At 35.5% G+C, this 22,010-nt stretch overlaps 1 protein-coding gene across 1 annotated transcript in view; it reads right to left on the reverse strand.

Annotated features, from left to right (window-relative positions):
• The window catches only part of LOC114480064 (ATP-binding cassette sub-family A member 1), a 243,088-nt gene that overhangs the window by 66,890 nt on the left and 154,188 nt on the right, over positions 1-22,010 (reverse strand). Inside the window, exons 35-39 of the mRNA XM_028473858.1 lie at positions 21,136-21,210; positions 17,459-17,628; positions 8,151-8,328; positions 5,210-5,325; positions 3,957-4,101 (exon numbers count right to left, since the gene is read on the reverse strand). Of these exons, the coding sequence (XP_028329659.1) occupies positions 3,957-4,101; positions 5,210-5,325; positions 8,151-8,328; positions 17,459-17,628; positions 21,136-21,210 (684 nt within the window). The remainder of the gene's footprint in view (positions 1-3,956; positions 4,102-5,209; positions 5,326-8,150; positions 8,329-17,458; positions 17,629-21,135; positions 21,211-22,010) is intronic.

Consider the following 22,010-nt stretch of genomic DNA (forward strand, 5'->3'; position numbering starts at 1 on the left):
CCTTTCCACCACTTTTCCCACCTAATGTCACACATGTTGACCCAATATTGTCACTTTTAACATCTTTTCACCATATTTCATGGTTATTTTTGCGAGCAAATACTTTCACTTAAACAATAAACTCCCTCCATGTCTGCCAATATTGACACTTTGAACCCTTTTTACCATGATTTGTCATGCCCATTTTTTGCCAGTTTAAACTAATTGTTTCTACTTTTTAAATTACATGACACAAACCCTCCCATTTATGTCACTTTTAAGCCACCATTGACACTTTGAACCCTTTTTACCACTTTTTCTGTCCATTTTTGGCAACTCCACTTTACAATTTTTAACACATTTCGGTGGTATTTAAAACCCCATTTGACCACCTTTTCAACCATTTTTGGTCACTTTCCTGATTACATCTTTATGACAACTATATACTATGGCGCAAATAATAATAATAATAATAAACTTCCTGGATAACAGTGGATAATAATCAGATAAATAAATAAATGTGGTTATCACAGATTCATACAACATTTGGGCCTCGAAAAGCTCCACCTTTATAGATGACCCTGTCTCCACATGACTGTTCTTCAATGTTCATGTCTGTGTTCAACCACACTTCAGCAACAGTGGGGGTCCCCTGTCTCTGGCACCTTTATTTTGGGGATCAAGGGCTGAAAAGGTTGAAAACCACTGCCCTAAATAACGTTTGAGATTGTGGCTCCTGCTCGCTGGACCCAGATAAGTGCCAGACTACAAAGCGAAACAGAAGTTTGTTGATTTTTTTTAACAACACTTGGCCTGCAGTTTAAACAGCGACTTAATCAATCCTGGTGCATTAGCTGCAACAGACACCAATTACACCACAGGAGGTTGGGATTATGAGGCCATGAGGCCACAGCTACATCTTCTCTATGGAAGGCCTAACTGTGCCTGCGGTTATCTGTGAGTGGCACGTGTTGGAAGTATTGACTCAGACAGCGCTCGGAGCTCAGAGGACGAGCTGGGATTGATGCAATCCATGGGGAGTTGGACAGTCCTGAGGGGAAGAAAATCTTTCACTGGTCTCAAGACAAAACTAGGGCATGGAATCTGTAACTCTGCTCTCTTTCTCTCCCTTTGCCTCTTTGGGAAGAAGAAAAAAAAAAAAAAAAAGAAAAATTCTCTTGGGAAACATACCGCTATAGCCAAAAGGGATCTAGATTCACCCGTGTGTCTGAAAACAGAGAAAAGACAGAAGCCTGTAGCTTTGCTTTGGAGCGACAGTGTCAAACTAATGCCACCTCAGATGAGTCTGAAAATGAAGAGATAAAGCTTCAAAAGTTACAAAATCAGAAGGCAGGATAGTGAGGGGATGTGTCGGATCTACTCTTTCTGGTTAACTGGAGCATATCGGGCCACTGTCACATCTGTGTTAGGTATTTTGTGAAGAGTCTTTTCAGCTGAGATAGGAGCTCTGAACAGTTATTAGTTATAACAGTTTCTCTTACATTTCTAACCAGTTGTGGAAGTGTATTGTAAAAATCAAGCTAGATTCGTAAAGCAATTATAGATCCTTATCTCTGGTGTGTGTCAGAAAGGCACTGATGATTGTTCTTGAGCCGTTTCTTGCTATATGTGGACCATTAGAGAGCTTTAGAGATAAGTGTTTTTTTAATTGAATGCTGCACTTTAAACATTTGTACGAATTGTTATTCAAGAGAATAGTTTTTGGTAATTTGGTGAAGGACCACCTCCTTTTAAGTGTAGCCTAAATCACAGAAACAGATGCGTTACTACACGGGTTGCTGTGTCCGGTAGCTAGTTGATTAGATTTTTATTCATACTAGGTTTATTTGTTTTTTTTAATCTTTTTTGGATTGAAGGTTTAAGTGTGAAAGGTAGAATTAGGTTTTTTAGGAACTTGGTGCACTACATCCGACTTATGAAAGGTTGATCTTTCAATCATCTACTGTACTAAATATTTTGCATTGTTTTTGTAAAGATTATCACAGAATTAAATTGAATTAGTTGCACTGATTTAGTTCCATTTCTGAAATTAGACTAAGTAGTTGCCCTGTCACAGATCATCAAAAAAGTTAGAAATCATTCCCACACATGTAAATAAAATAGTGGTTCCATAAATAAAGATGCCAGAGACCGGGGACCCCCACTTTAGCTGAAGGTGGTTGAACATAAACAATGAAGAAAATTGATGTGGAGACAGGGCCATCTATAAGGGGGGATAAAGGGGGAGCTTTTTGGGGCTGCACCCCTTGTGTTACATTACAGTAATTATCTCCGCCCCTTTTGTTACGCCACAGTAATTGACTTTTCCCCTTTGTTCCATTACAGTAATTAGCTCCTCTCCTTTTGTTACTATACAGTAATTTACTCCTCCTTTTTGTTACTTTAAAATAAATAACGCCGCCCCTTTGGAACAGTGAAGCATTAGCTCATCTCCTTTTGTTACATTACAGTAATTAATTCCGTCCATTTCGTTAGGTTACAATCAATAACTCCACCCCTTTTGTTATGTCAGTAATTGACTCTGCCCCTTTTGTTACATTACAGTAATTAACTCAGCCTTTTGTTACGTTATAATTAATAACTCTGAAGTTTTTTTGTTATGTTACAGTAATTAACTATGCCCCTTTTGTTACAATATAATTAATAGCTCCGCCCCTTTTCGTTTGTAAAAGTAATTAGCCCCTCCCCTTTTTCTACTTTGCATTAATTGCCTCCACCCCTTTTGTTATGTTAGAGTAATTGACTCTGCCCCATTTGTTGCGTCACAGTAATTAGCTCCTCCCCTTTTGTTATGTTACAGTGATTAACTCTGCCCCTTTTGTTACGTTACATCAACTCCGCCCCTTTTGTTACGTTACAGTAATTAGCACCGCTCCTTTTGTTACATTAAAGCAATTAGCTCCACCCATTTGTTACATTACAATTAATAGCTCCTCCCCTTGTGTTACGATACAGTTATTAACACCGGTGACCCTCCGATTACAAGCTTAACCACGACACCGCGAGTGCTACAGCAGCTGGTGTGCGCGTGTGGATCAGACGTGTACCCTATGACTAAATGAGGTTTAGTAGTAAATCTTTACTGCGTTAGCAAACAGACGACAGTGGTTGGTTACTGTGGAGGAGCTAATGTGGAAAGCATTTAATACAGCATGTTTTCACCTTTCTCACATAATTGTTACTGAAGTCATTAGTAATCAAACTACCAAATTATCAACAGACTGACACAAGACTTTGTTTACTTTTGTTTTTTTTCTGTTTTGGTGCTTTAATGTGTATGTTTGTCTTTTTTCAGACGTCTTTTCATTTATTTCTGTATTCATAACATTTTAATTCACCAGTACACAAGTCATGTGACTTCATGTGTGGCTGCTATTGGTCAGTGGGCTCAATCAACAAGCTTAAAAACTGCATTTTTAAATCACTTTTTTTTCCTATCATTCTGGGTATTCTTGTTTCATTTGTATTTCTATTATTTGGAGATTGACAAAAGTTTATTAAAAACAATAAATGACTTCATAAAGCCACTTTGTTATATATCAATCCTTTGATCTGTCGCAGTAATGTAGTTTAAATGAAATTACCTCAAGTTGACAGTGTTTCTTAGCAATATTTAGATGAGATTAAAAAAAGAGATCAATTAGATTAATTATTTACAGAGCATAATTAATTAATCGCACAATGTTTTTAATCTATTAACAGCACTAGTTATTATTGCAATGTATCACAAAGTACTGTATCAGGATATATCGTATCGTGACATGCCAATCGTGAATCGTGTCATATCATCAGATTAATGGTAATGTTCACCCCGAGTCACAAAGAATGCAAAAAAAAAGGAGAGAGCAGCTGGAATCAATGTGTGTGTGTGTGTGTGTGTGTGTGTGTGTGTGTGTGTGTGTGTGTGTGTGTGTGTGTGTGTGTGTGTGTGTGTGTGTGTGTGTGTCACCACGTACATCATCATCAAAGAGCTCCATGACAAAAGTGGCGATGCTGCCGTTGATTCCGATGAAGAGGTTAATGCACGTTAAAACGACGTAAGCAGTGCTGGGCACGCTGAAGATGAAGCATGCTGGGTACATCATGGGAATGATTGCCCACCTATAGAATGCAAAGGTATCATCACACATGATAATAATACAATCCAACATCAGGGTTGATTATATTGACCATTATCTCTTCTATACAGCCACCGAATCCCTTTAAATTCAGTTTGAACTAGGTAGTTTGATAGTTTGAACTGTTGTTTAAACCAGGGGTTCTCAACAACGGGGTCACGAGACACGAGTCTTCAGATGCCTTTAAGAAACGAAGAATATTTTTTGAACAATCTGAGCCCATTTTTTTACTACACCAAACCTGGCCATATTTTTTTGAACCCTTTTAACACTTTTTCTGTCTGTTTTTGGCCACTTTTAACCCAATGTGTTTCTGATTAAAACAAGGATTTAGATCTTTAAGATGACTTGATTTTATGGTGCAAATAATAATAAACTTCCTGGATAACAGTGGCTGGAGGTGGTGTGCATGGATCGGGAGATCTGGGCATCTCTGTTGAGACTGCTGCCTCCGCGACCCGGCCCCGAATAAAGCAGAAGAAAATGAATGGATGGATGGATGGATGAATAAATACATGTGGTTATCACAGATTCATATAACATGTTTTTTTTTTTTTTTTTTTTAAATTTGAGCCCATTTTTCCTTGTTTTTACACCTTTCCTGCAACTACAACAGACTTGCCATATTTTAACCTGTTTTCTTCACTCTTTTAATTCCATTCATGTCACTTTTAACCTATTTTCACCACATTTCATGCTTATTTTTTGCCATTTTAACCACATCCATGATTTTGTGCGTGCACATCATTTGCCAGTTTAAACTAATTGTTCCTACTTTTTAAATCACGACACAAACCTCCCATTTCTGCCACATTTAAGCCACTATTGACACTTTAAACCTTTTTTATTATTTTTTCTGTCCGTTTTTGACCACTCTAATTTGCGACTTTTAACAGATTTTAGTAGTATTTAAAACCCCATTTTACCACTTTTTCCACCATTTTTGGTAACTTTTAACCCATTTTATTTCTGATTAAAACAAGGATTTCTGGCAAGAATATCATGGCATCCAAACATTAAACATTTTTAAGAGGATTGTGCTTCAATCAATAGAAATAAATAAATAACAATGCATGAATTGTTTCACTCACCCATAGAAAGCCAACAACAGAATCAAAGCTGGTAGGTTGGGAGGAGACACATAGGCTTTTTGTTGGAAGCAGAGGAAGATGACAATCACAATAATGCAGGGGACGATGTAGTTACACTGTCAAAGCAAAGACAAAAAAGCACAAAGTTAAAGTCATTTCCACAATAAATAGAATTGGGTCTTTTAAAATGCTTTCAACACTTTTTTTCCCTCCATTTTTTTACCAAACAAAAATTATATGGAATTATGGGAACCATTGAACAGTCCAATAATCACACTAAGGAACCGTGCTGTTCTTTTATTTGCTTTTGTTTTAGTATACAGGCAATCTTTGATGTTCTACTGCAGTTTATGAACAAACCCACAAAATGATGATATAAACACACAAAACAACAACAAAGATAGACAGAATGACAAAAAAACAAAACAACATAAAAAGAACAAAATTGCACTTCAAAATCACACAAAACGACAAACAAAAACACAAAATGACAAAAACACAAAAAACAAAAAAAGAACGATTGGGGGAAAAATTGTCAAAATTACACAAAACCACAAAAAACAAGCACAAAAATCTATCTTAAATGACAAAAAAGGGCAAAAACACACAAAACAGCACAGCAACCAAAATAGGCCACATGACACAAACACGCTCCAAAACTACACAAAATGACAAAAACATTTTATAAATTGACAAAAAAGACACAAAATGACAAGAATTGTTCAAAAAATAACAAACACATAAAACAACAACAAAAATAGAAACAATGACCAAAAAAAGGGATAAAAACAATACAATGCAAAAAAAAGCACAAAATACACAGCAAAACCACAAAAAAACACACAAAACAGCAACAAAAAAGACACAATGAAAAATAGTCTAAATAACAAAAACCTATCTAAAATTACTCAAACTTTTTACTCTAATTTTTAAACAAACACAAAATATATGAAACTATGGCTTGAATAATTCATTAATCTCTCTAAAGCACTGTCCTGTTGTTTTATTTGCTTTTGTTTTAGTTCACAGCCACTCAGCAGTTGTGATTTTATTCTTAAATCAAAGATTAATTTGAATTACATTTGAAATGAATAAACCCAACAAGTGGAAGATGTTGCTTTTTTTTTTTTTTTTTACAAATCCAATTCGTGAATGAGGCTAAAATAAAAATAATTACAAAGTGCTGAAAGATTAATATATTTAAGTGTTTTTTTCTTGATTAATTTACGGTGCCATTCTGATTAGTGATGGATTCCAGGCGGGAATCATCACGAACCTGCTGCTCCCGTGCATTCATCTCCTGCTCAGACACCCTTTATCTACGATAATGATGGATGTCTGGATAGCATTCCCTCTCCAAAGGCGGCTGATGAAATGTTTACCTCCATCATGCTGCAGAGAAACTGCCCCAAAGCCGGTTGAGCTGTACCACTGGGAACAGCTCTGTCGATAATTACAACCCAGCCAATAGTGTTTGCTCAGGTGAAGCCTATTCCCAGTGGCCAGCAGCGTCTAAGCCAAACCATCAATTACACAGCCTATTTTTTTTTACATTCTGTATCTGTATAATGCTATAAAAAGCTGGTATGGATATACCACAAAAAACACTTTCAATCAAATATTTGCACTCAGCATTGGTCCCTATGCCTTATTTTTGTGAGGCCCTCGCTAAACAAAGACAACAACAAGAAAGACACGACGACAAAAAAAAACCCAAAAAACACTATCACTTCAAAACCACACAAAAAATGACAACAAAACGACAAGAAATGTACACAAATTACAAAAAAAATGCTATAAAGAGCATAAAAGTCACTTCAAAACCACAAAAAAGGACAAATACAAACAAAAACAGCAACAGAAATAGGCAAAATACAAAAAAATTGTCTAAATGTCAAAAAAATACACACAAAACAAGCACAAAAATCAATCTAAAATCATACAAAATGACAAAAATACACAAAACGGCAATAAAAATAGAAACAATGAGGGAAAATAAAGAAAATGACACAAAACAACACAGCAGGAGCACAATAAAATCCCTCCAAAACTACACAAAATGCAAAACAAAAATAAATCACAGAAAATATATAAAACGACAACAAAAAATGAACAAAATGACAAGAAATGTACACAAAAGGACAAGAGACACACAAAATGATGAACTAAGCAGAAAAAACAACAACAAAGAAAATAGACGCAATGACAAAAATTGACAAAAACACAAAATAGCAACTAAAATGAATCTAAAACTATACAAAATTATTAAAAACACACAAAACAGCAGCAAAAATAGAAACAATGAGGAAAAATGACAACGCACACAAAAAAAACAAAAAATAAAAATAAATGGCAAGAAATATAAACAAAATGAAAAAAAAATATGACAAACACAAAAAACAACAAGAGAGACGCAATGACAAAAAATTGACAAGGAACAAAAAACAACATAAGACAGAGCAAAAGTCTCTTCAAAATGACAAAAAATTACAAAAACACACAATGGAGGAAAAAAAAAATCTAATTGAGAAAAATGTACAAAAAAAAAAAAGAGGAAAAATAGGCAAAATGACAATAAACACAAAACAACAAGCACGAGCACACACAAATCACTCCAAAACAACCAAAATGAGAAAATTTCACAACATGACAGAAAAATATATAAAACAAAAACAAAAAAAAATGCTCAAAACTACAAGAAATGTACACTAAATCTAATAAACCTCAACAGAAAATGAGCCCAGAAACAAAAAAATTGCACTATTTGTTCTCAGATCGGTCATTATTCTAAATACTGAGATGTTGACTATGTGGCCCTCAGATTAGCTATAATCACATGTCTGTGGCCCTGCTGTGACAAAAGTAGCCCATCTCTGACTAAAGATATAAAAATCCATCAAGTGGTATTAATAGCAATAATGGCGGCCAGGCTGGTACTTACCATGTCCCAGACAAAATTGGCCACCCAGTAAACGGCCGGGTTTACTCCGCTGACAAACTGCAGATGCTTGGCTTTGTTCACTCTCTCTTGAATGAGGAAGAGGACGAAACTGGCGGGGATGAAGGACATGGCAAAGATAACGCAAATGGACACCACCACATCAGTGGAGGTCGTAGCCCTGGGATGGAAACAGAACAACAACAGGAAGTCGATTCAAATATCCATTTGTGAGTGTGAAAATATTGGGGGAAAAAAAAGTCAATATCTTTGCCTGATGTATTTTGTTTCCTGCTTAAAATAAGGAGGTTTTTTTTCTTCAAATTGCCATCCTTCCAAGAACTTGGAAAAAGTCATTTGCAAACAGATCTCAATAATGAATGAAAACTGTCATAGGTACAAAGTTATTATGTGGCTTATAATATGGGCGAATGTCTGGATCTATTTTTAAAAATTAATATAAAGAAGTCTGCACCACAGTCACATTAACAAACTGAAGAAAATGAACTTTAACAATAAGAAACAAGAGTAAAAAAGTGCAAGTGTAGCATTAACAGTTGTGATCAATGCCCCTGCCATTAAAACTAAGGCAAAGATTTAATCACAAACCATCTCATTTCCTAAAATTCATATAAATTTTATATAATTAGCCAACACTGACACATAAAGAACTCCTGTATTCATTACAACATCTCTATTAACCTTCATTAATCATTCAAACCAATGAATGTTTGAAATATGGTGCGTCTAAGGTACCATTAGGATGATGTACAGTATAATGCTGTATTTAGGTTAACTTATGCAGCAGTATATTAAAAATAGTGTGTATCATACCTTAGGGACAAATAATGTGCCATCACAACTAATTGTTATGTTGAATCTCAGTATATTCAATAAAGTTTCTCTGAACTAAAGAATCCGTGTAAAACGCAGAAACAATGGCATTATATGTTCTACATAAGGAAATCCAAATCAAAACCTTTCATACCTTAATTTTAACCCATTAAGATTGTAACATTGCATGAATAAAAGGCAAAAAAAGTGGATGAATAAACAAAACATCCATTTAGAAATAAGTGTGAGTTTGTTGGATGAATTTAACATGAAGACATTAATGTAGATGTTGGAAGAAATCGCTCTGAAAATTCTGTTTTGCACATATTCAGACTTAGGGGAATAAAACCTCTCCACTGACACCACTTTTTGAATAAATTAACGGTACAATTATGTGTTTCACTCACACTCCAGCAGGTGTAATTCCGACTAATTTTAACATTTTTCAACCTTTTTCAACTTTATTGTTTAAGATCCGTTAAACCTGTAAATATTTTTGATCTTAATTCTACTTTCTTGAGCTTTTTCACCTTTCTATGTTTTTCCAACCCATTTCAACTATTTTCATCACAAGCACTATTTCATAAAGGGTTCAGCTGTATGTGTCCTCACTTGCATTTTTTTTTTCTTCAGAAGATGCATTTTTCTAGTTGCAAATACATCCCCCTTTTTTTTTTATTAACTATGTAATAATTTTCTAAATATTATGGTTACTTTTATTTATTTATTTATTTTTTTTACTATTTTCACTTAATTTTAAAACATTTTTTCGGGGGTTACATCTAGACATCTTAACTGAAAACACTGCCAATTTTGCCCAAATAAAGCTTTTAAGCTGTAACCATTAGAAACCATATTGTATTTAGTTTTGTCATTAGGTCTTTTGGCAAATCAACTCAACAGGTCTCAAAAGATTAGTCGTACACTTTTATACTTACATATGTCTATTTTTTATAAACATGTATAGCTTCAGTCTTTTAACAAGGTCAACCTTCCTTTTTATACTCCTACGTCTTCATTATGCATAATCCTTATATGCATCTTGCAAATTAGCATTGATTAAAATACATAAATAAATGTTGGCCACCCACCATCGTCGTTCTTCACCTTTGGCTGAAGAAACTCTCACCATTCCCTTCTGTGCCGTTTAGCATATTAAGAAAAGCTACCCCATGCGGCGCGATTAGACTGGGTACATTTATAAAACCAGCGTCAGCAGTGGGTGCCAGCCCGCCTTTCACCAGGTTCTGTGGTGAGGAGGTGATGCAGGGGACAACGCTGCAAATGATCTCACCCCCGAATGCTTGAAGGTGGTTAATTGCTGTGAAAAGAGGACAAGCAATCTGCTAATTAACTAATAATGGAGGAGCGAGAAAGATGAGCTGAGGGAGTAAAGCTTTACCCTACGCGACGCTTTTGCTTTAGGAGTTTTTAATTGGAACGGCTGCAAGGGACGGCTATAGCGAAGATGGGAAAAATTCACCAGATAGCTCGCTGTGGTGTGGGCGAGTCGTGGAGAAAAAAAAAAAAATAATATTGATTAATGCAAAAGAATCAGTCAGTGAAGTGACAAACGTGTGCCAAAGGGAGACGTTTTAATGCATTTTTAATGAGATAGATGAGAAATAATAAAGAAACATTTACCTGATAATTCATCAAATATACATGAACTTCCTGTTTAATTTTGGTCTGCTTTGACTACTTAGATTTAAATATGGCAATCAAAAACTGTCTTTAATAATACTTTATTAATGGGAAAATACTAAAGCCAAGACTATATATTTGGTTGAGTAAAACAACGAAAAGTCAACAAGATCTACGGTACTACCCAACAGATTGTTTTCAAAAAGTTTTAGAGAAACTAAACCCTGAAGTTTTGGTGAGAAATTATAAAAAAATGCCTTGATTATGGGCGGGGCTCCTGGAGCAGCTAAGACACGCCCAATCTATACAATAAGATCTCTAAAGAACAATCTATGCTATAATACTCCTCCCTATTCAGTATTCTCTCTATCCATCCTACGCACCACAGATTGCAGAGTTCACAGGTGCTAGTTTTTATGGAAGGGGCGGGGCCAACAATGGTGGTTTGTGATGTAAGAAGCCACCGAAACATCACAAACCTCCATTATCAGCCAATAGCAAAATTTGATTGTAATAGCCTGGTTTTAACCCATCGTGGGCAGTCACTCTGACATTTTTTACAACAAAATATGCTAAATTGGAATATTTTCACTAAAATGTCAATCAATCAAAAACACTACTTTATACCAAATATCAGAGCTGGACAATATATAAGATTCAAGATATATCAAGGTTTCCATTTATGCGATATGGAAAATTACAATATCGCCTATATTGATATATATATATATATATATATATATATAGCTTATTTTATATCAAAATACCTGTTTTAGGAGTCATTTCTTTCTCTACTTCTCAGAAAAGCATCAACAGCCCAATTAGATGGATTGCTGAGTGCGTTCTACCCCAGATCTACCACTAAACCAAACTCACTCACACGTGCTGTCCCTTAGAGGAGAACAAGCCTAAAGTGGAACATATCGTGCAGCTGTTTGTTAATAAATGTGTCTGTGTGGCATTTTGCATCAGCAATTTTAACCTGAATTGTCAATTTGGTAAGATTTCATTAGAATTAAAAATGTTCAAGATTTATATTGTATATTGCCACTTTGAGAAAAAATATTGAGATATAAGTTTTGAACCATTTCGCCCAGCCCTACCAAATACATTTGTTTTCAGCAGAAATAGGTGGTTTGGGGTTTCATTACTCGTTAATAGCTTGTATTTCAAACTCGATGCTAGGCTACCTGCTAAGCTCGTTGCTAGTTTTAGAATCAGAATCAGAAATGTTTTTAATGGCCATGTACAGTTTTAAGGACAGTACAAGGAAATTGTCTTGGTTGTTGGTGCACAAAACAAACAACAAAAAAAAAAATAAAAAAACAAAGAACAACCCAACAACAATAATAATTGAATTGGGCTTTGATGGAAATCGCATACTAAGACTGAAAGAGTATGTAGTGCATTCACATTAGATAGTATGAAAAGATTGAGTATGCGAGATATACCCGGATGTATACTATATCGGGATATTTTTTTCAGTACGCACGGTGGGCACACTACTCATACTCAACCGTCCCATGATGCATTGCAAGCAGAACATAAAATCATCCTGGGACCGGCTTCAAAGTAAAAGTCTAACACTTCATTTTCAAAACAAAAGCATATCTACTTGTCTTCCGCTCTTGTTTTTAGGTGAACTGGAAGTTTTGTCAGTAGCACAGAGGCGTGAACGACATGAAATGTGTTTCTGCGAGTTTAATGGATCAAATGACCACATGATGATATTCTACTTGGCCGCTTTCTCACTTAAAATCTTTTAAGAACTTTCAAAAGGCGGAGAATCAACGGAGATATTTCACCTCAGTGTGCTTCAGGTTTTTATCATTGCATCTTGGGAAACTTGGAAGTATACTTCAGTGGGAACAGTCATCATCCTAATCCTCCTAACTATACTTATAGTATATATTAGACAGTATGTACTTTTGCAGTGTGTAGTACGGAGTGTCCTATTTCGTACACAGCCTTTGAGTTTCTTCTTCTGTGGCTAAGAATATTGGAAAAGTTGTGTTTTTTGTGTAGTTTTTTTTAAGAAAAAAACACAAAATTTAACCAAAATCTTAATAGTATCAGATGCTGAATCACAATTTCTGAGTTGAATCAACTTAATGGAATCTCAACATAAATAATTTGATTAAGAGAGTTTTGGAATTGCTGCTTGGAGTTCCACACTTATCTCACCATGAAGGAGTGTTTGGAGCTAATCTGGAAATCACGGTTCATAAATTGCAGTCTTCACAGTTTTGTGAGGATGGGAAAGGCTCATTGGGAATCTACGGCACGCAGGATGTCGTTATTATCTCTGAGCCAGGTGCGCTGTGCCTCTCTAACTCAGGGCTGTCTTTAGCACTGAATCACTCCATAAATACTAGACTGGGGATGGGGTTGGAGGAGCTGTAAAGGGACAAAAACCGCCATGATTGCTAGCAGCCAATGAATTTACCTCCTTGTTGTCAGGAGTTGTAGTTGTGGTGCTGAACAACACTTCTGTCTCTCAAGAAACCTCTTCCAACTGCTTTATATTTACCATAAAGGTATGGAGAGAAATGTGTCTTTTTTATGCAATCAAACAAAAAATGGTTTTGAAATTAAAAGAAAGATTGGCAAACAAAACAATCATGACTATTATTATTATTATATTATTATATTTTTCTGGCACCCAGTGTGGGGCAGCTGAAGCCATGAACACAGCCTTAATAAATAATCATTGAAATCAAAAGGCGGTCCAAAAACTGAACACACCGCGTTGCCAGATTGGGTCGGAAGCCGCCGCGCCCCGACCAATGTGGTATTTTAAGCAAAGCCGCCGCGCTAATGCTTAGAAACTAAATAAATAAGACCGCCGTGTCTTTGTCTTTTAAAGCGCTAATGTTATGAAAGGCCGCCGTGCCGAAAAAGCTAAAATTAATCACTGCGCCGTCAGTGACTGTGACATCAGAAGGTAAACAGTAAGTTGCCAGAATTAGGAAAACCCCGTAAAGATACGTAGAGACATTGCAAACTAGGAATTTGCTACCCCGAAGAGCTCTGAAACTCTAGTATCGGCCAACGCAAACAAAGTGTAAGTCGTCCGAGTATTCCGTTCCCCAAAAACGGACACGCTAACGTTGTATTAGCTCTTCTTGGTTGAAACACATGTGTGAACGCTCCGGAAACCGGAAGCAAGTGCGTCAAGCCGCCGTGGCTTAGACGAAGACAGGCCTTCCTGTCCCTTTTTGAGACGCGACTGCCCCTTGTGGCAAGCTCGCGAATAACAGGCTAACGAGAGCCTCAGCCTAGCAGCAGCAGCCTGCTACTAAGCAGTTAGCATCCAGCTAACCTAACGTGCCCAGTGAGGCTTTAAACACATTTAAGATACAGCGTGTCTTTTCGACACGTTTTGGCATGACAGCTGTGCTCCGACACAGCTGTCTTTGCCGTCATTTTTGCTGAAATCGTGTGGTTTTAAATGTGCTCGATCTGATTTTGTCATCTCTCGGAAACACGCACGCACGCAGCTGGATTCACACTGAAGATTTTGATGGAATTTGAATAAATAAAATTAATAATTAAAGTAAAATACACCTTTTACTAAATAATTATTCCAGTGTGATTAAAATTAAATCAATTTGATTAAAAACAATTAAATTGATTAGGAAGTTAATTAAATCAAAGCAACTAATTTAAGAAGGATTTATTAATTAAAATAAGTTTAATAAAAGTTAAACCAGTTTTAATTAAGGTAATTAAATTCAACACAACCGAATTTAAACACAAACCATTCTTAAACCAACCTAACAAAAGTCACACTAAAATGAAAAGCTGATAATTAAAACAGGATTTATTTAATTAAAAATAACATTTATTGATTAAAATAAATTCAATAGGATTTGAATTTAATTTCAATAAAAACATTTTTTTTAAATACCTGTTAATTCAAAGAAATTGAATTAAAGTAAAGTTAATTTAAATAAGTCTTAGATCAGTAAGAACAATTGTTTAAATTAAACACACCACAGCAAACTTTTTCAAGTTACCACTCAGCTTTTTATTTACCAAACAGTGAATTACTAAGAACAAACAGAATAGAATAAAACAACTTACCATCAGTGTATCTTGTTATTGAAACTTACCCCAAGCTTCAACATGTCGGTCTCGTCGGAAGACCACGCCGCCGGAAACTTGGAATTCCTACTCGAGGAAATCCTAGGTGACCAAAAGTCTACTATCGATGCCAAGATAAAAGCACATCCCCCTCAAGACCTCGCACACCTCATAGCAGATTACGTCGCAATCGCTGCTGAGAAAAAACTGAAAGATAAGGAGGGCTCACGCAAACGCAAACAAAACTTCAAGAAACGCAAGTAAAAACTTTGAAAACGCAGTGAAAATTTCAAGAAATGCAAACAAAATTAAAAAAAACGCAGCCAAAACTTGAGGAAACGCAACCAAAACCTTAGAAAATGCAATCAAAAATTCAAAAAACGCAAACAAAACTTCAAGAAACTCGAACAAAAATTCTGAAAACGCAACCAAAACTTCAGGAAACGCAACCAAAATTTCAGGAAACACCAACAAAAACTTAGAAAATGCAAACAAAAATTCATAAAACGCACCCAAAACTTTAAGAAACTCAAACAAAATTTAAAAAACGCAACCAAAACTTCAGGAAACGCAACCAAAACCGTTGAAAACGCAATCAAAAAATCAAAAAATTCAAACAAAACTTCAAGAAACACAAACAAAACAAATTTTTGATTTGAAAACAAAACCAACATTAAAAAAAAATAAAAAAATTAATGATAGTTTTGTTTGGTAATCTTTTTGTTAATTATCAATCCATTATTTTTGTTTGATCGCATAAAAAAAGACACATTTCTCTACATATAATAACTAACTCTGATTAAACTGAAATGCCAAAAATCTCCTTTTTTTTTAAGAAACACCCACCCGGTCAAACTTTCTCACCCTGACCCTAACCAGCACACAGAGTAATTATAAATGTAAAGTATGGTATAATATATACCGTATATATTAGAGTCAGGCCAATCATTAATCTTTGACTCGAGGGGAAGCTGCTCCATCGCTAAGCCTGGGGAAAAGAGATCCCAGTGAGGATCTCCCATGGGCCTTTAGGATCCTATACACACTCACACAGATCCATCATCCATCTATCTGTCTTATATATGCTTTCTACAACATTATCATTTTTATTTTTATTTCAGAGCTGCTTCTCTTTCCCCTGCAATTCTTTTTTCCTCCAACTCACTTATCTTTCTCTGCTTTCAGGTCACCATCGTGCTCGCCTTCTCTTTAGTTTGACACATAGTTAGTAAACCCAAGTATTCCACTTGCAGAGAGAGAAGAAGAACAAAAGCAGCAGTGGGAAGTCATAGGTTGGTTGGCAACAGTTTTTAAGTATCTGTAACAAACCACGATCAAGTTGCTGGTTTTTGGAACTGGGTCTTGACCAAGTTAAAGTATTCTACTGCTGCCATGTCGGTAAAGAGAAATTTCATAAAACAAAATGAACAGGTTTGTTGTTCCATTTGCAAAGTGTTTGATTTTGTAAATTGGTCAAAGACATGTGTGCGTTTATTATTGTTCCCCAGCTAGCCAAAGTCTTAATAAGTAGAACCTTGACATCAGCTTTAAACAGATAACTGTGGAACATATCACTGGATAGATTAAACTTTTTATAAATATATGGTACAGAGGAAGTGATTTCTTTAAAATGTTATTTTAGTTGTCATTATTTATAGGCAGTGGCTATTCGTACGGTTGCCGTAGCAATATACCGACATTCTATCTGTACGCACCGCCCCTATTTGGACAGTTTAGGTCACGTGACTAAAACTAAACCTTACCCTAACCCTAACTCTAAAAATTGTTGCAATATTGGATCCTACCAAACCGTAACCTTAAACCTGATACGTTTTGCAATTTGCATGTCACGATACAATATATTCCAATACTGAACAACGTGATATACATCACGATACATCGCAATAATAATCAATAATTACAAATTTCACCGTTAAAAGTACAAAATAGTATGAAATATATATAAAAAATTTAAAAATAAACTTGTGAGAACAAGTAAATGGTAACTAGCTGTAATTCAAATACCAATATCAAAAACAAGTGGTATGTTTATCAAATTACATTTTTCACAAAAAAGTTTACTTTTGCTTCTACAACATATTCTGATAAGTTCTTAAATTCATTAAAAAAAAAAAAAAAAGTAACCACATAAATCTATAATAAATGCCCAGTCTGATGTGGTTCACTAACACCTAGTGACGGGGCGTGTACGTGCTATGCATACTGTATGTAAGCACAATTAAATGGTTTCTTCATTAAAAAACATGATTAAACTTTTTTTTTTTTTTTTTCATCGATACGATAATCGCACGGTGAAATATCGCGATATATCGCAGAATCAATTTTTTCTTACACCCTTATTTCAAACTACTAATTATTAAAAGTTGTTCTATTGGTTGACTCGTGCAACAAGGGTATTTTGGGATGCATTTTCTAAATCTTTCATGGAGTAATGTCTATCTTTGTTCAAAACGATGTCATATTCCATATTTTTGATGTAATTCTGTTAAGAAATAAACAATCATTTAAGGTTACATTTACACATGCTACACACGTGCGTGCAATTTTAAACCAGTATGTTTAGATAGATAAGCAAATGTCAGCTTTTAATGCAGTTTTTTTCCCTACTGCACTAAACGATACTGCTTTGTTGACATGTCGTGTAACAGGATAGAATAATGTTTATCAGTGAAGAGTTGGTGGAGGTTCTCCAATCTTTAACGTTTTCACTTCACTTATAAACTCACAGTGCAACGAAGGAGAGCTGCTCCTTTGTGAGGTTCAGGGGGTAGTTGGAGACGGAGATGCCATACTCCCGTGGATCGTGTCCCGCTGGCAGACTTCCTCTGAGGATGGCGTTGCTGGCCACACTGAGGAAGGACACCACGCCGTGCCATGCCTGGTTGTAGAACCACACCTGCAGGAGAGGAGAACAAGGACTGGCGCTGTGAGCAGCATGTTGTGGACGCTTTGTGCTTGCATTGAGGATGTCTCCTAGCAACCACATCCAGATTCAGATTCATTCAGTCATACAAAGGGAAGACAAGTCTACCTGGGGGGAGGGTTTAAATATAGCAGCTTTGGCGAGGGACCTAAGACACAAGTGTTGACCACTTGAAGAGAGAATTTGTCCATTTCCCACAGACCTAAAGGAGTACATTTCTTTTTTTTTACTTTGTTACTCAGGCTCAGTAGTAATAGTCAGGAAAACAACACAGAACATTAAAAAGCTGGAATATGTTGAAACAATGTAACTCCAAATCACTCTTGTCTAAACCAGTGGTTCTCAACCTTTTCATCACGTGACCCCCAAAATAAAAAAAATCACAGAGAACGGGGACCCCCACTGCTGAACATAGAAGAACAGTCATGTGGAGACAGGGCCATCTATTAGGGGGAATACAGGGGAGAGCTTTTTAGGGTCCATCCATAAAGTCAGCAAAATGATGGTCCATTGTTCTATGAATATGTGATAACTACATTTGTTTATTTATCTGAATAAGATCTACTGTTATTATTTACGCCATAGTATATAGTCATCATAAAGATGTAAATCATTGTTTTAATTTGAAATAAAATTAGTTAAAAGTGACCAAAAATGATGGAAAAGGTGGTTAAATAAGATTTTAAAAAGCACAGAAATTGGTTAAAAGTTGCAAATTAGAGTGGCAAAAAATGGACAGAAAGTATTGGAACAATACAGAGTCAATATTGGAAATGACAAATAATGGGCATGAAATATGATGAAAACAGGTTAAAGGACATTTAAAAAGAAACTTAAATCTAATTTTAGAATGGCTGTATGTTATTTAAAAAAATATATATTTTTTGTCAATTGTTTATTTGTTAATGAGGATTATTAAATGTGTCTTAAAATGTTTTATTGGGTATATTATTAATTGTATTTGGACTTTGAAATATCTCAGTTGATGTGATTGTCTGTTCTGTATTTGTAATTTATTAATGTCTCTGTGGACCCCAGGAAGACGAGCTGGTTACTAAGGTAACAGCTAATGGGGATCCTAAATAAAAACAAAAAAAAAAAAAAAAAAACATAAAAAACATTTTTTTTTTAAAAAAAAGTGAAAATAATGGGTCAACATATGCAACATTAGGTGGAAAAAGTGGTGGAAAGGGTTTGTAATGTCTTAAAGTGGAAAAAAAAATGCAGAAAAGGCATTGAAATTTGATGAAGAAGTGGCAGAAATGGAAGTAATGGATCAAAAATGCATTAAAAGCAGCAAAAATATGGCAAGAAAAAGTGTTGGAAATAGGTTAAAATATGGCAAACTTGGTGTAGTTGCAAAAAAAAAAAAGAGTAAAAAAATAAGCCAAAATGGCCTCAAATTGTTCAAAAAAATATTTTCATTTTCTTGAATGCATCTGGTGCCCTAAGGATGAGAACCACTGGTCTAACCAACAACAGAAAAAAAACAAAAAATAATGCACTTTAACCAGAAAACCAAACTGAGCTGACAAAAATAAGAAAGATAAAAGACCACAGTGATGACCAAATCATTCACGATGAGATTACATGATGGCAAAAGATTCAAAGCTTTTTTTTGAGACGGCTTGGTTTTTAATGTGAGGGAGTGTGTAGCTGCTGTGTGAAGAAAAGAGGAGGAAGAAAGCGAGAGGAGGAAGACGAAGAGGAGGACCTCCTGCTGAGAGCGCAACGCTAATTAACAGTGGATGGTGTTGGAGTGTCAGCCTATCATAACACTGCATGACAGAGCAGGATATGGAGATGTTGGAGTACACACACACACACACACACACACACACACACACACACACACACACACACACACACACACACACACACACACACACACACACACACACACACACACACACACACACACACACACACACACACACACACACACACACACACACACATTCCAGTCGCTCTCTCTCCTTTTTTTCGTCTCTGGTCTCACATGCAAAAAAGAATCAACACGACTGGCGCCATTTCTGTAATTCACCTCCTTCATCTGGTTTTATCTAAAGAGTCTGCAGCTAAATCATCTTCTGGTGTATTAGCGATAGCAGAAAGTAAGAAGCATGAATCTGTTCCCAAACTGAAACTACGGAAAGTAAGTAATGTTATAGCAACACAAAAAGACAGGATGCTTTGATGAGGGGCAAAACTTCACTTTGATGAAGAAAATGAAAAACCAGAAGGAATTTAATTGAACATTAAATCATATTAAAAGTGACTGTAGGCCAGTGACATGGAGTGAGATTCATTACGAGTGAGACAATGAGACCTCTAAAGTCAAATGTACCAATCTATGAACTCTAGAAGCTGAAATCTGCAATATTTCTTTTTTTTTTAATGTCATATTTTGTAAATCAATTTTACTTTTATTCTGTACACTTGCATATTGTCATATGTCAGTGTTTTTCAGCCTTGGGGTCACATGAAATGTATAGTAATTGATAAAAAATACTAATAATAGTTACTGATTAGATAAATATTTTAGATTTTGTATTTTATTTTTTCAAATTAAAACACAACACACAATCTAAATCAACTGTATTCTATACTTTCAGTATCTCAAATAAAAGTTGAGTTCAATAAAAAAGGAAAAATAAATGAATAAATTGTATAAAAATATCTGCGCTGGCACATCTTTGTGCACTAATCCGGGCTACTCTGCATCCTGGCCACATACTGTAGTATAAAAAACATGATTAAAAAAATAAATAGAAAAAAAAGTCTTTGGGGTCACCAGATGTTTTTTTTATATCATCATGGGGTCATGAGCCAAAAAAGATTGGAAACCATTATCATATGTAATGCTTTCAATGAAACAATAAAGGTTCAAATATAATTTATGCTAATATATAAAAACAATAAAGATTTTGATTGTGATTATATTTCAATTTTGACCTTAACTGATAAAAAATCCAACAAAACAATAGCAAGGAAAATAAGAACTTCCAAAATAAGGTGAAAGTTGCTCTTTATAAAAATTTAAATAATGTTTGTTTTTTGTTTCAGTGAATTAAGGTTTCTTAGGAAATCCACTTTGATCTCCTGACATGTTTCAACTGACAACTGCCAGTCTTCGTCAGAGACCTCTGCTGATCGCTTTGATGTTTCCTTTGAAGTTTCCCGTTTTTTTTTTTTTTTTCATTTTTTATTTACATTTTTTGCTGATTCATGATTTTACCTTGAAGGTTAGAGGTCACTACTTTTTAGCACCCACAGTTTAAAATAAATATATAAATAACATAGTGATGTATTTCATTTTAAACGTAGACTCTCCATCTTTTTTTTATTGTTGTAGCCATGATTGCTTTGAACTCAGAAAAATGAAGTCCTTCACCAATTTTGTCCTTGTTTTGCTTCTTGATCATCACCAAAAAACACAATTTATTTAATTATAACAGTGCTTAATAACACACAAAGTACCTTGAGGTTGTCCCTGGTGCCCAGCCTCTTCAGCAGTGTCTCGGCATTTTGCAACAACTGTTGAGTCACGTTATCCTAGTAAAAAAAAAAATGAAGAAAACAAGAAAAATAGATGATGAGTATGGGAGACTTAATTGGACACACTTGGAGAAGCACCGCTGCTCTTTGAAATGCAAAATATGGGCCAGAAGGAGATGAGAATTAGGACTCGAAAAAGCATCTGGGTATGTGAGACATTTATTTTTTTTTTTTTTACAAACTTGGGAAAAACAGTGTGACCCTTGTTACTCTGGCTACTTTTTAAGGGCAATCTTGTCTTTATTAAGTCGTGCAAAATAACTGAAATTGCATGGTGAGAGGCTATACGTGGTGAAAGCAAAACAAGAGAAGCTGAGTGTATTTTTTGAGAGTTTCAGCCTGATTTTAAAAGTTCAAAAGTCTGCTTTTCCTGCACTCGTGTCTCATGTGAAATGAGCCCTGGCGCGAGCACTCGACGGTTTTTCCAAAAGTCATGTTGATCTCATGCTGTTTAGCCTGAACATAAAGGAACATGAGCACCAAACAAGTGTGATATAAATGCAAATAGAACATTGGTTGAACTGTGCCTTCATCCAGCAGCAATAGTGAAACAGAAAAGAGGGGATGTGGGCTGAAGAAAGGAGAGATCAGTGGAGGCGAAGATGCACGGTTTGACAAAATTGGAGGAGAAAAATCAAAAGCGACGCCGCAAGAATGTGAAAGTGTGCTCAGGTGTGAGAGGATGTCGGCGCTAAAGAAGGACGAGGGGAAACAATGAATCTGACAACAGGACCAAAGACAAGACAAGACAGTGAAGGCATCACGGCATGTTTGTTGTTCCAGATTTTTCCCCATGG

Source organism: Gouania willdenowi, chromosome 18 (assembly GCF_900634775.1).
Source record: "Gouania willdenowi chromosome 18, fGouWil2.1, whole genome shotgun sequence".
Lineage (NCBI taxonomy): Eukaryota > Metazoa > Chordata > Actinopteri > Blenniiformes > Gobiesocidae > Gouania > Gouania willdenowi.